Raw genomic sequence first — 15,214 nt, 5'->3', positions numbered from 1 at the left:
AGACTTGTCCTAGGCTCTGTACAAAGTCAAAGCAAAAGATCTGGCCTGATGTAAATCTCACGAGCCAATGACTAGGTCTCTCTTTTGGTTTTGCTTGTTATTAGACAGACTACAACAAAGTAAATACATAATATGCCTTGGTAGGGGATTTTCCCACTGCTGTGAATAACAGCAAAAAGCAGCAGACAAATGAATAGGCAGGTCACAAGAGAAAGTTGATGGTCTTACAGGTACTGCTGGTGGTTCATCAGAGGAGATGCTGTTGGAACTGCTTAGGAATTCTCATCAGGAAATGCCTATTTATTCAAATGGAATGTGTTACAAAAGAATTGGTGTGGTACAAAAGAATGTGTTTATCTTAGCATTTTGTCAGAGGAGGCTTTAGTGCCCAATTTAGAAATTACATTTTGGTTGGAAACATGAGTTCACTGAAATGAACATTGGCAAGTTCATCATTTGCCAATGTGACGCCCATCTATAAGAAGAACCAGAAGGAGGATCTGGGGAACTACAGGTCTGTCAGCCTGACCTTGGTGCTGGGAAAGGTTATGGAGCAGTAGGGAAGTGATCGTTCTCCTGTACTTGGCACTGGTGAGGCTGCACCTCAAATACTGTGTTCAGTTTTGGGCCCCTCACTGCAAGAAGGACATTGAGGTGCTGGAGTGTGTCCAGAGAAGGGCAATGAAGCTGGTGAAGGGTCTGGAGAGCAGGTCTTATGAGGAGCGGCTGAGGGAGCTGGGGTTGTTTAGCCTAGAGAAGAGGAGGCTGAGGGGAGACCTTATCGCTCTCTACAACTACCTGAAAGGAGGTTGTAGCGAGGTGGGTGTTGGTCTCTTCTCCCAGGTCACTAGCGATAGAACAAAAGGAAATGGCTTCAAGCTGCATTGGGGAGGTTAAGATTGGATATTAGGAAAAACGTCTTTACTGAAAGAGCGGTCAGGCACTGGAACAGGCGGCCCAGGGAGGTGGTGGAATTGCCATCCATGGAGGTATTTAAAAGACATGTAGACGTGGCACTTCAGGGCATGGTTAGGAGACACGGTAGTGTTGGGTTGACCGTTGGACTTGATGATCCTAGAGGTCTTTTCCAACCTTAAAGATTCTATGATTCTATGAAATTAATTAACAAACATTACTTGAAACTGAAACACTTCACAATTGCTATAATGAAAACATTTCAAATTTGCCTGATATGACTTCTCTCTACCTTCTTACCACTCTCTGACATTTGATTCAGGATGTTTTCCAAAGGACATGCTTTTGAAAGAAAATGTAGACAATTAGGTTTTACTTTATTCAAAGAAGAAAAAAAAATATATTCCCTATCAGTTCCCATTAGTCAGTTGACTGGCAAATAAAAAAAAAGTTTACTTGCTCTTTTTGTTGGTTTTACAAGTTGAGTTACCCAGCCAGTCAAAAAACAGCTCAGAAAGCAGATGTTTTCATTTTATGTTAGAGCTTGGAGGCATTCAATTGAAATTCCACAGAACAGCCAAGCGGTTAGCATCACACTTGCTATCACACTGGAAAAATATGAATTAGAATTACACATATATCAATTCATTATGGGGTTGGAAAGAAAACAAACACACAATAGTTACTCACTGGAGTCTAAATGCAATTGTCACCAATCAGAGTGAGGAAGAAAAATTATGAACTTCACAGCTGCTGAGACAAAAGGAATTATGTACTCCTCAGACCACAGGAAAGGTGATTAATATGCCTTTATCAAAAGACTTTGAGACATAATAGCTTCATCACTATACTCGTCTCACTGAAAGCAAACCTAAAAAGATATACCTAGTTTCAAGTAGGCTTTTGCACAGAAGCTGAATGTTTTTCTATTACATGGGTTACTGTAGAGTGCAAAAGAAGGAGACTCAGGCAGTACAGCCAAAAGTTGATGCTCTGTGTCTAAAAAGCCCTGTCACTTTTAGTATTCTTTGGCAGATGTTACACCTGCTTACTGCTTCTAAGGACATGAAACACATTCACTTGAAAAGTAAAGCAATAATCAGAAATTTAAAAAAAAGATGTTAAGCAAAAGTATGATTGAACATATTGGCCCTGATTTACAACAATATGCAGGTTCTAATGGATTTACTAAAGATTCGCCTTCTCAGCTTGTAGCAGGAGGCAGATGTCAGCCAATTTAAAATCTGTTCGCTTGCATTTACTTGATCCACTTCACTTACTCTGGTGTTGATTTCAAGCAAATGAGAAAGCTGTAACTGTCATGGAATTATTACATTTTTGATGGGGAGGCAGGAGAAAGGGATTGCAGGTAGTGTGGTTTTTTTTTTTTTTTTTGAATCAACAATAATGCTTATGATCCTCAGGTTTTCTGACTTTACTAACCGCAGCTGAAGTGGTGTCAGTCTATATACTTCAGAGGCACTTAGAAACGCTTTGGACTAAAAATGGTTATTTCACTGATAACACAAAAAAAGCACAGAGTCTTGCATTGCCCTGTCTATGGTGTTTGGTAGTTTCAGATGCTCTGTATTGTTAGGGAGCAGTCTCCCCAAGATCTTGCCTGTCAATTGGCCTCAAGTCACTGCTATTGCAGTCAAGCACATCCTAGATTCCCTCTCATAAATCGATCAAACTTCATTTTAAAGTGACTTCAACAGCCACAGTAGTCCCATTTGGAGTACTACTCCAGAAACCACTCTCCTTGCAAATGTACTTTATCACTCCCACAGCCCTCAGGAAAAGCATCTGTGAAACCACAGGCTTTCACAGATGATTTGACCTAAAGCTAAATCATTTTGTTTGTGGGGTTAGTGTTCAGCTGGATCAACAAGCTGATCGAGCTCCTGTCACAACCCCACTAAGGAAGCTGGGACAGAAGAAACCATCCAGCACCCATCTACAGAAAGACCTGGCACCACAACCTCAGTCCTCCAGCTTCATAGGCAAGTCTGTAAACTGCCATCAAACTACCAACAAGTAAAGGCACAGCAAACATCCTGCCACAGGGCAACAGCCTCGCAGACTTTGGTTACAGAGCACGAGCAGTTCTCTAAGCTATTTGCCTGACTGTATCTCCCTTCAGGCACACACCTGGTAGAAGACCTACTGGTCTTGTGGTGTAAAAGTCTTCTGAAATGAGCTCCCAGCATGTGGCAGGCACGTTATGGAGTCCAGCCAGAGTTTTAAGCTCCAGGACCAGCTCTGCTTGCATGATTTGGCAGAAAACAGATTTATAGATAGGCATTTGCTTCTTTTATAATTTCTACAGGCATGGGGCAGGCACACGGAATGCCAGAGGACAGTTAAGACAGCACCTTAAATTAAAATGTACAGAGATGACTAAAAGTTATTGTATATGGCAGATTTTGTCACCTCTCTAGGTAAAAGCTTATACCACCTAGATCCAAGCTACCTTCTGACATTCCACCCTTACCTTCATTGCAAGTTTTATAAAAAGCTAGCCAGTATTTTAAAGCAGTGAATTAGAAGATACAAAGTAGGCACAGTGCAGAATCATGCCTGCACTTTTTTCCACTTAACAGCTTCCCCTCTTTTTGTACCTTTTCTTGCTCATGTACTCATCATATCCGTTTTATCACAGTGTGCACTGGTGCAAAGTCAGCAGTGGATTTCACCTTGTGATCTTTTTATTCCTTGCAGAATTCACTTTCAATTAGTTAAAGAAATCGGAAAGTGTTGAATCATCTGTCATACATTTACATGCACTGAGTTGTTCTGCTCAGCATACAGATAATGGGGGGGAAAACATTCATTGAGCCAATGAATTTAAATCACTTAAATAGAGGCAAAATCAAAAGGAAATCTAGATGTTTACAGTTTATCTTTTAGCATTCTCTCATTTTGCTTCTTCACTGACTTTGTGAGGCCTTCTGTAATGGATGAATAGGAGCAAATCCCCAAATAGTTGGGTAGCAGTCAAAGCATTTTACATTTTTTAGTGGATGTAGAACTAAGATCCAACAGGCAGTCTCTGAGCGTGACTGCATTCCCAGACGCTCAGTTATCTTGCATATTAGTAACTCAATAGACTTCTTATGAGACTGGCATCCACCAGTAAAGCCCCATGCCTGAGCATGCAGAGGTACATATTGGTTGCAAGACCTATTTCTAGCACTTTATGTGTGCAGACTATAAGAACCAGCTATCAGGGAGTGTGAAAGTACAATCCAAAATGCATTCACCCGTTATTCTGACTGCCCAAGTGGCATGATTGTTTCAAAATCTGTTAGGTCCTCTCTCTAGTTATTAACATCCTTTATATACTTAAGTGATGCTCAGGTAATTTGCATTTGCTTGATTCAGACTGTGTGCTGCCAGGAACCTTGCACCGCACGCAGCGCTAAGCACTTTCTGCAAACCCCCAGTCAAATGTATCATACCCAATTTGTCTGACCAGTACAGTGCACCCCTTCAAACTGTGTTCTTATCTGGTTGATGCCCTCTTCTTACAGCAGAATAAAGGTCCTTTGCAATATCAGTATATTCAAAGTATTCCTTGAGTTCCCATGGAACTAGATTTATTGCCTGTTGTTACAAGTTTTTTTGTATTAAAGTTGTTTGCTTTAGCAATTGCTGCTCCTTGCTTTTTCTTAGTTTAATACGGAGTTAAAGGGCATGAACTTGAAACAGGGAATGAATGTACATTTAACATGCTGCTTACTGCTTTGAGTTCTTATCTGTATGTATAACGTTACATATAAAAGACAAACTGCTTCTCTGTGCAAATTCTTTTGCTTATAATTGGCCATTGCATGTAAGCTTGAATGTGCAAATGCTTTTAATTGAGAGGCCAGCTTAGAAAATAGCATTTTTGAACATTCTCCTTTGAGAGAGAGTAGTTATTGCTTCCGATTCTCCTTGTACTAAGAAACCTTTTTTGTTGTTATGAAGATGTAAAAGTAGAAAGCTTCTAATTCTGAAATATATCACACAGACTTCCTAAGTTTTTTGAGGCCTATTTTATCTTCAGCATGTAGTTCACCACAAACAAAGCATTTATAAATTTGTCTCTGACTGAAGTGTTTTAAAGACCTCTGGGGAATGCAGAGTTACAGCCAATTAGATGATAGATACATACTATCTAATGCTCTTATCAAATATTAGTCTTGAATTATATTATAGCTGCTTTTTTTCTAGAATTCAGTAATGAAAGGACAGCCTATAGAGCTCTTAGAATTTGATATGTTTGCCTGTCTTCCACTGAAATATTGCTTTGCACAATAAGTGAAATGATCTTCAAAATGAAGGCAAGAAATACTGAACTCTTTTCCCACTCTGTTATTTGGCTTATTGCAACCTTGCAAAATTATCATAAAAATTTAGCAACTAAAAATCCAATCAACTCTTCTTTAGCAATATAACAAATATTAAATGGGAATGGAATGAGAAGATTCTTTACTCATTCTCCTCTACTCACTAGAGACTCAGTGAGATCACTTTCAGTGAATAGGATTGTCTACACTACTGAAATAAAAACACTTGTTTCCAACTCATGCTAAATAAAAATGTAAAAATATCTAGTTTTACACTGAAGGCCATTTATTTTTAATTTTTAAACTATCATACTGATAGTTTATACCTTTTAAATGTTGTATCTCAAGTTTTAAAAAGGCAAATAGTTTTCTACTTACTGTTTTCCACCAACAGATGGCAGGTGCAGCCCTAGAAATTTATTCACTTGATACAGCATGAAATAAGAACACACAGTCTGCACTTGCCAGCTGTAAATTGGTGCTCTCTGGTATCTCTTCAGATGTGATCATGATTTAGTCCTAGCCCATGCACCTTGCATTTTCAACTTTAGTCCAAGTTTAGGAATAGCTAGGTTTGGTGTGTAAGACTGTTAATTCTGATTTATTTTGTCCTACCCCATTAGATCAAACCGAAGTTTGTGCACAATGCCTTTCTCTCTTGGTTGGGAAGGTATTTGTCAGCATGGTGTAGCAGCTGTTATGTTCATTCGGGGTCTTAGGACTGAGCTTTCTGTAATGAAACAAGAAAGCTCTGCATTCATACCCACGTCACAAATCAAACTCATTGTAAGCTGGAACAGAATAGCTTGAAGCCCAAGCTTTGATTTCCAGTTCCATAAAAGCTAGAAATGAGAGAGGGAGACTGGTGGCAGAAAGAGCCTACTATGGTGATAAAACTAATTTTAATACACCACAATAAGGATGCTCATAATGCGATGCTATAATTCTTCATCTATAATGTTGTATTTTTTAAAAAAATCCAGCTCTTCTTTGAAGCACAGAAGCAGGGGGGATTGAATCTTGTTTACATACAAGCCAGGTACAGTGCTTAAAGTCACAATGAAGTGGTATAAAAAGATAAGGATTTTCTTCCGCACATGATATAATGATTTTAAGGACAGCATGTAATGCATTTTAATCAATTAATTGTAGGATTTACTGGAAAAATGAATAGAAGTGTGCATAAATCACATGGTTTGAGGAGCGCAGAGCACAAAAGGATACCTTTCCTTCTAGACAATCTGCATTAGTAAATATGCATTATTTCTCCTGCAAAATGATTTCCTGAAATCAGTCTGCCTCGCAATTACCCTGCTGTTACTGGCAGTCTAAGTATTGATGACTAAATGACCATTAGAGCTCAGCTGGTTCTTGTATATACCACAGTAGCTCCTCCAGGCTGACCGAGTAGACAAATTTGACTGCTCTGATCACTGCATGGCAGCCTGGATGAATTCTATTAATCCAATCCATTCACTAATCCTTCCATTTTTATAAGTTAATTTGGTTTTGCGAGCTTCACTTCTAACTGTAACTCTCAGTGTGTATTAAAGCTTCCTCTGTATGGGCAACAGCAGCAAAATATGGATAAAACCCAAGGCCATAAAGAAGCATCAATGATTAGACACTGAACAACAAAGATCATGAGCTGAGTCAGTGACTATTAATCACTCTCTGCCAGTAATGTTATAGAAGAGAAGGGAGGATGTCTGAAACTACTTCAAATTAACAGCTCTCCAGTGAACTGGGGAAGTTTGGCAGCGTATATCATGACTGAAATAAAAAAGTTGATTTTAGGTCTTCAATGTAGGTGCCTTAGTCTCTCTAGTTCAGATGACAGAGAGAAGACACTGTCTGAATACCCCTCTGCAGGAAACCCCCTGACTATGTAGGAACCTGAACTTCCAACACTACTACTTCAGGCAAGTACCCCAAATTAGGTAGTATGAATGACCCCTTTAGACGTTGGACCTGTTACTGAATGTGAAACAAATGGGTGCAGTTAACAAGCAATTTCCCAAGGGCCAGGTCATAGCATGCAAAACCAGCACACTTCCACTGACTTGGCAGTAACACAACACTAAGCTGTACATGATCTTGACCCTCAAATGACAGCACATGTTATCACAACAGAATTATTAAATAATCAGACTGGCTTACAGTTACGCATTTCCCCTATGCTTGCTTTTGCTTGGAGTCTCTTCCCCTGAAGAGTAAACTTTTAATTCAAACCTCAATTGAGAGCAGCCTGTAGCCAGTGAAACTGCAGAGAAAGGTCTGTAAACAATAACTGCTCTGTAGAGAACAAGCTGACCTTTATAGACATTAAACAAAACAAAAAGGGTTGATGGATGCTGTGTGGTACATGCTCTCTGAAATATTAAAACTAAGAAAGTCATGGAAGATTAGTTACGAACACACAGCGTGATAAATTATGTCAGCAGATGGTGAGGTAGGAAAGGGGAAACCATGACTAGGTAAAATATTTAGGGAAAAAGGCCTGTATCCTCAGCTAGAAAAGAAGTGTGTAATGTTGACTTCTATTGAGTGGAAACAAAACCCAAACCTATGTTATCTCGAGCAGGTCAGTTGCAAAAGTCTCCATGACTCATTCTTAAAAATTCTGATTAATATAGTAGGGTATGGTATAATGTTTTTTAGAGTAAACTCCAAAGGATAATTACAGTTTAGCCACAAACATGTTATTAATACAGAGAAGGACAATCTAACCTGTACAGAATCATAGAAACATTTAAGTTGGAAAAGACTCTTAAGATCATTGAGTCCAACTGTAAACCTAACACTGCCAAGTCCACCCCTAAACCATGTCCCTAAGTGCCACGTCTAAATGCCTTTTAAATACCTCCAGGGATGGTGACTCAACCACTTCCCTGGGCGGCCTGTTCCAATCCCTGACAACCCTTTCAGTGAAGAAATTTTTCCTAATATCCAGTCTAAACCTCCCCTGGCACAACTTGAGGCCATTTCCTCTTGTTCTGTCACTTGTTACTTGGCAGAAGAGACAATCCCCACCTCCTTACAACCTCTTTTCAGGTAGTTTCAGTTTCAGTCTGCCTGTGTCTTGTCAACCCAAACTCCAGACAAAGGCTTATTGAACAAATTCTTATTGAACCTCCTGAAGTTATAGAGGGACCATCAAGTGCCCTCGGGACTTTGTAAAGAAACAATCCCACAGGGTCAAAACTGCATGAGAGAGAACAGCTATACAGATCTCTCTGTCCTTCCAGGGCCACTGTCCGTTCCAAAACTGCAGTATATCGGTGACAGTCTCAGCTGCTCCCTAGCTCCTGTCCAGTCCCCTGCATCAAACCTGTCTTCCCATCCACAGCAGCAAGTCTCTAGGCATAGTACACCCCATGCCCACCTCAATGTGCCTCTAAAGTCAAAAAGCCATATCTGAATATTCACATCCCTTCTGCAAGCAGGGAGCAGCCTAGGAGGGATAAGCCTTCTCTTCACCAGACTTGCAGGGGAAGTCACATCTCTCATCCAGTGGTAACAGGATACAGGCAGTTATTTACAGACTGGTACCACACTGTCTCTGAAGCAAAACACACATCCCCACAGCACCTATCCCACACTGTAAACAAGGACCTAACCATGTAGCAAAAGCAATGCCCAGAACAGAAGTACTGTAATACAAACATGTTTATGCCAAAAACATAGTGCTGCCCATGTAGTGCTTTTTATATGCTTTAAACATGGTTTCTAGAAGTGAGCAAAAATGGCTTTGGACAGCAGAGGATCTATCTGGCGTAAGAGCTATTTGCAATGCAGGATGACTTCGAGAAAGTTAAGGATCATAGTGTGATCCTTCAAGTAACCTGCTGGAAACCTGAGGTGAAAGCCTGAAATCATGGAAGTCAAGAGGCATTTCGACTTCTCTGCAACCAGCACCTCTCCTTGGCTTTTAAGCAAAAATACAAATCATGTACCTCTAAAAAAAAAGAAGTTAATCATCAACACGTTGTAGACTATTTTGCCTGAAAGTGAAGCAAAGCACTCTGCTAATGAAACGTGAAAGTGCAGCTACATGTCTTTGTATTGGCTATTGGGTAAGGTCTAAGCAAAACTTGTAGGGAGAAGGGACTTCCCAGACAACTCCAAAAGCAAATCTATGACCACATTAGGAATCTATGTTAAAGGGACAAAGAAGCTCACAAAACCAGTGCAGCAAGGTGTAAAGATATCCAGGTCAGAGAGAGAAATGAGAAGTCATCCAACAATAAAGAATAGCATTCAAAAGCTCAGCCATAAGTTTTGTCGATGTGGACTGATTTTCAGAGATGCTGAACTGAGTCTAATGGATGCTCAGGATGACTGAATATGAAAGAAACTTACTTTATTCCTGTGTACTATCCAACACACTGCATAGTATCTCATTCATTTTAGCTGCAGACAAATTATTCAAAACGTTTACATTTTCCTAGTGGCAAACTGAAACTATTTACCATAGGTGTGGCTTCTGTAAAATCCATCAGGAGGTCACCTGGCTCCAAAGCAAATGTACTTCCAGCATCTGTGGAACTCTAAACGCAAAGAATAAATCCAGCGTTAAAAAAAAAATAATTTAATTTCTGTAATTCTGTTACTTGTTTTGGTTTTTTTTCTTTCTCTTTTTAATTCTGTAAAGCATAGATTGCCAAATGGATTTCAAATTTCATACCATGTGTTTTTAAGCATGGCTACTCAGGAAAGACGGACAACAAAATTATGCACCTTTGAAATAAAAGGTAAATATCAATTTAATCCTGACCCACTGCCCCCTGATGTTGATGAAAAACTACTACTGATTTTAGTTTGGTCTTGGAGCAGTGTCTAAATATTTCCTTATGCAACAGGTTAAACATATTACTACAACTCTGCATTAAAAAGTGGTCCTAAATGTAGAATTACTCCATCTAAGGAAAACATGTTACCTGCAACTCCCTCCCACCCTTCCTGAATACTCTCCAAACTGACCTAAGCTTATCTCTTTGCATGTTACCTTGCCACCAGGCGAAACCTGTGTTTGTCCTTCTGATGTCTGTGGCGTACACGTTTTCTGTGACCCAGGAGATGCTGAAGACACAGGTGTTGATGCCGCCGCTGCTGCTGCCAGTGCTGGAGGAAGGTCATCTTCATCACTGCAGTAGATAAAAGCAGACAGATCTTCTCATTAGAAAATGTCACTGGACTTTGACCATACTTGTGCTGGAGGAGGCACTGGAAACATGTATGTCAGCTGTAGGGCTTTGCAGTGAAGTTCTGTTTACTCTTCCATCTGTAATGCAGCTAACTTTCAAGTAAATTAAGCTTTTTAAGCTCTAAAGGTTCCTCAAAAGTTGATCGGTTACATAACTCTCATCTGCAAATGGAAATCTGATGTGTATGATACACAAGTAGTGTTTCTATGGCGTATGTATATATGCATAAATGAACTGATTTGATATTACTCTAATGTTTATTCTTTTCTGTGGAGGCTGGCTGTATTGGTAAGAACAGATCTGGTTAGATCCATCCATGGGACCAACTGCTTCGTTGGCTTTAGACCAACAGGAGATCTGACACCCATTATGCAGTCAGTCTGTGCTATTGTTTTCTTCTCTTAAAGGACTTCCATTGACTCCAAAAAGGAGCTCTTTATCTGAGCATATCTATTTCCTGTCCCGATTATTCTGTTTACTGATAAAAAAACCATTTAATTCAAAACCAGGCTGCACACTTCCCTTGGGCTCTAGGGCGTCAAGCTGAGCTCTTTCCATCTCACCTACTGTCACCACTAAATGAAAGTTGGTAGTGAATATTATACCTTCATTTACTTTTGTAGAGCCCCACTGACTATAAATCATTGGGATCAGTCAACCCTGAGTCAGGAAGTTCCCAATTGCTAATTGCAATTGCACGGAGGTAAACAGAGTCACAATTTGGCCTACAGAACCTCTATTACAGTGAATGATGTGTGAAAATGAAAGACTACAGCTTGACAGTTTAAAGCACATGGAAAAATGATGAGAAAAATGTTTTCTGCTCATAAAATGGCACCATGTTAACTACCAATTAGGTAGTCACAGTGCACAGATGTCTGCCGTGCCAGTTTGACAGATACTTCCAGAACAGAACTGTACTTGGTTTAGTGCTACTTGAAGGCAGCATGCCTGGGCAACACAGTACTTCAAAACTACATGACATACAGTGTGCACAGACTTATGGTGGGTCGTTTGGCTGATAGCAATGGTTTTTTGTTATGATATAAAGCTATGGTGATTAATGGTATCTTTTCCATGCGTCATTCTTTATTTCTTCTGTGTAAGGATAGAATTCAGCACCAGAGCATATACAATACACTGGTTTTATGCTGGAAAGAATATGCAAAATCTTTTGGACCTGTTCAATAGATGTTTTATTAATGCAACAAGCCAGAGTTGGGCTGTTGACCTAGTTAATCTCTCTTTCAGAAACATGTAGCTGACATTTTCTCCCCACTCTCAGCAGGAATACACTGGCACCCTCCCCATCCTTGCTGGGTAAAGCTGCTCTGTTGTACACAATGAAGTGGAAAATTGTTGAGAACTTGCAAGTTCAAAAAGGCTTCTTAGTGTCTGGGAATGAAAGCTAAGGGTTAGGGTCCAGTCTTATCAATCATTGAGCTGTAAGCTCAATGTAAGAAAGCATGTAAGCCGCAAGTCTGAGAACTGGCCTTCTTCACTGCATTCCTTTCACAATATTCAATACTTCAATAATTTCAATAATTCAATAATACTTCAATAATTCAATAATCTTCACTATACTTCAATACTTCAATGTAAGAGAGTATGTAAGCTCCAAGTCTGAGAATTGGCCTTCTTCACTGTATTCCTTTCACAACACTTCTTCACTATTTGTTTGCATTTCCCATATTTGCAGTCCAGAAACAAGATAAATTGAATAGAATTTGGGTCTACACCAAAAAGAAAATCACAGCCGTTATTTTTAACTGTGGAGTCTTCAGCCCTACACATGGTCATAGCATAGGTGACACTTGTGGTTAGATGTGTTTATGTGCGCTTGAGGTGCTGTTCCTCATGCCTAACACTGGACAACTGAAAATCCACCCAGGGGCAAGACATGCTCAAAACTGGTTCCTCAAAAACTTAACAACCAAAAATTGAGAATTCACTCCTGAATACATACATATATATTTTTAATAGAGTGTTTAAATATTGCTTCTGTGCGTGTGTGTGTGATAACACCTTCTCCTTTTCCACCGCATAACCCTGCCTCTAGTCTCCTTTCCATTCCACTTGCCTCTGACTGCACTATTCGTCTCTTCAAATTTGCCTTCTCAAGTTCTGCTCTTCCCAGACACCACTGAATTCTCTGTGATACCATTACACAGAATCTTCCCTTCCTTTCCCTTCTCTCTAGCACTACCTCTCATTCATTTTCATTTACCCTCTCCTCCTTTCCTCAGGGCTGTCCTCAGGTGTGGGGCCACGTGTTCTGCAGGTGCTCAGCAGCTCTGGGGGACTGGCTCACCATTCGTGAACAGAAAAGGGAGTTGCTCAGTCCCTCGCCCAGAGATTTTCTCATTGCCCTTTAAGAACAGGTTGGCTAAACACTTTCTTAGACAAGAATGATCTAGGAATAGCTGATTCTACTTCAGGGATGACCCTTTAAGATACCTATTTTCATTATTCTATGTCCTAGTACTTATACATCTCCTTTGGTTGTCACCTTCTATTTGTTGGTAAACACATCCTCTCCAGCCCCAACCTACCCTAGCAAAATTTTTTTCACTCAGATTCTTAAAAACTGATTTCTTACTAGCCTTGCCTATCTTCAACACCATATCCTACTACCTTACTTTGACGGTCCCATGGGAAATTTTCTGCTTCCGCATACATAAAATCACCAAGGTACCCTTACATCAAAATTGTCTACACAGCATAACCCTGTTCTCTTTGTTTGCCATGTAGCAGTATTTGAGTACCAAGTTTAACAACCTGTTTAGGTTAAAACTTAAATCAAAAACTTTTCCAAGTGTGCGTATAAAACCTGTGACTATACCTGCAATAGGACATAAGTTTCTTGCCTGTCCTTACACATCAGTGTGCTCAAATAAGATCAGCCACCGTGTCCTGTTCATTACCTGCCATATGAAGAGCATAAAAAAAAGTTGGTCCTCTCAGTGTCACAGCCTTTTCCTTTGCTGACTGCTATCTACAAGTCCCTACGTCATATAAAAATCTGAAAAATCAGGTGCATCTTGAAATATGTAGGAGGATTCTTCCCTCCGGCATGTAGAAAAAGATGTAGTAGAAGTGGGGTCCCATTCAAGAAAAGTGCACTGCTGTCTGAGTTATGCTGGGCAGAGCGAGCGAGCAGGCCTTGGGAAACTGCTCCTGCCAAGTTCCCTGTCACACATTACCTTCAGGATTAGAGAGCAGTAAGGGAACCTGGGTTCTCTTCCCAGCTTAAGTTGTCAACTCCCATGTCCTATCTTATTTTCAAACCATACCAGTTGGTGTATCATAGTAAAAGAGAGCATGTTATGTGGCCTGCTGACCAAGCTGTGGCTGTGTGTTCCCATACATCATCAGCCTTGGTTCCTTGCACAAATACCAGTTTGGCTAACTGCTCATTTTCCTCCTAGTTTCAATTCGATTCATTCTTCTGTTTGTTCTCCTAAATAATTTTTCAGTTTTGGTGATGTAGATTGTTACTTTTTTCCCCATAACAAAAGCCAGTGTTAATACTGAGACAGAAAATAACTTCATATTGATATTTATTAGGGTCCTTTTGGAGGGAAAGAAAACTTTTGCTAATATTGCTATATATTTAGTGACACTAAAATTAAAATTGCTGGAGGGACTAACAGTTGCCATTCCACATAGAAAACATACACATTTTTTTCTCCATTGTGGCATTGGTGTTTTTGTACTGATAAGTTTATGCTGACATTGTCCTTTTTTTCCCTAGTTTCTGGTGGCCTTGTCTGTCCTTTCATACGAAGGACAAATGAACAAAGCGATTTCCACATCTGTTCAGTACCTCACACCTCCAGAGACTCTCAAATTGGATGAACTAGGTGTAAATGGGATGCCAAAGCCCTATAGGCACAGACCATTCTTGCCAGGACTAAGAGACCTAACTTTGCTGGCTGTAGCTGTAGTGGGCTCAGCAATTTCTGCATGTGACAAAATCAGAGAGAAAGAGAGAGAAGGTGCACTTTCTGAGAGGGAATGGCTGACAACACAGCTCACGACCCAGCAACTAAGGACTGTTTTCCTCATTTTGCAAATGGGGTTGTAATGAAGCAGACGGAGCAGCTTGCTCCAGCACAGACCAGGTCTTTGACATTTTGTGCGAGAAAAAGGTTTCTAATTCTTAACCTATCAGCTCAGAAAAAGGCAGAGGGCCTGCAATCCTGAGGGTTAGCAACTGCATAGGGATGGCAAATTCGTTTTGTATTAAAAGCTTAAAGATTCTCCGTGATGAAAGGAATGCTATCAGTATAAGATCATTATCATGTAATTACACTCGTGCTTTTCAGAAGGCATAGCTAGAGCAATAATTATCATCCCCCTTCATTTTCAGCTGCAGCAGGCAAAAACATAAAGATAGTACTAGATGTTACTCACAAACTGTACTGCCTTGTTAACTTCCTCACGCGAGAAACTTTGATCTCCTGCTTTTCTGTAGGGCCAGTTGATGGCGTAGTTTCAGGTCGCACTGGAGCTGGACTTCTAAAAATAACAAGAAAAATATATGTGGCACAGTCTTTATTTAAACTACTTCAGGCATATCAACAAAGTTCTAACTCATCAACACATTTATCTTGCAAAGTGGCAAGTGCCCGTTGAAGTTCATCCTTTTGTTCCATTTATAGTCCCCAGGCCAGTGTGCATGAACAGAAAAGGATGTGTGAACTCACTTTCCTGTGCATTGCATACCATTTATAAAAGCAGCAACTGATTACAAAT

The 15,214-nt window shown here is 40.0% G+C and overlaps 1 protein-coding gene across 5 annotated transcripts in view; it reads right to left on the bottom strand.

Moving 5' to 3' along the window:
- EPB41L4B (erythrocyte membrane protein band 4.1 like 4B) overlaps positions 1 to 15,214 on the bottom strand; it is a 191,017-nt gene that overhangs the window by 20,695 nt on the left and 155,108 nt on the right. For all 5 annotated transcript variants that reach the window (XM_064443262.1, XM_064443263.1, XM_064443265.1 and 2 more), the window contains 3 exons: positions 14,873 to 14,977; positions 10,258 to 10,396; positions 9,722 to 9,799 (listed from right to left, as the gene is read on the bottom strand). In XM_064443262.1, coding sequence (XP_064299332.1) covers positions 9,722 to 9,799; positions 10,258 to 10,396; positions 14,873 to 14,977 — 322 coding nt within the window. The remainder of the gene's footprint in view (positions 1 to 9,721; positions 9,800 to 10,257; positions 10,397 to 14,872; positions 14,978 to 15,214) is intronic.

The sequence above is a fragment of the Phalacrocorax carbo genome, chromosome 2, assembly GCF_963921805.1.
Source record: "Phalacrocorax carbo chromosome 2, bPhaCar2.1, whole genome shotgun sequence".
NCBI classification, from domain to species: Eukaryota; Metazoa; Chordata; class Aves; order Suliformes; family Phalacrocoracidae; genus Phalacrocorax; species Phalacrocorax carbo.
The sequence above is the reverse complement of the archived record's forward strand: the minus strand, read 5'-3'. Positions and strand labels throughout refer to the sequence as shown.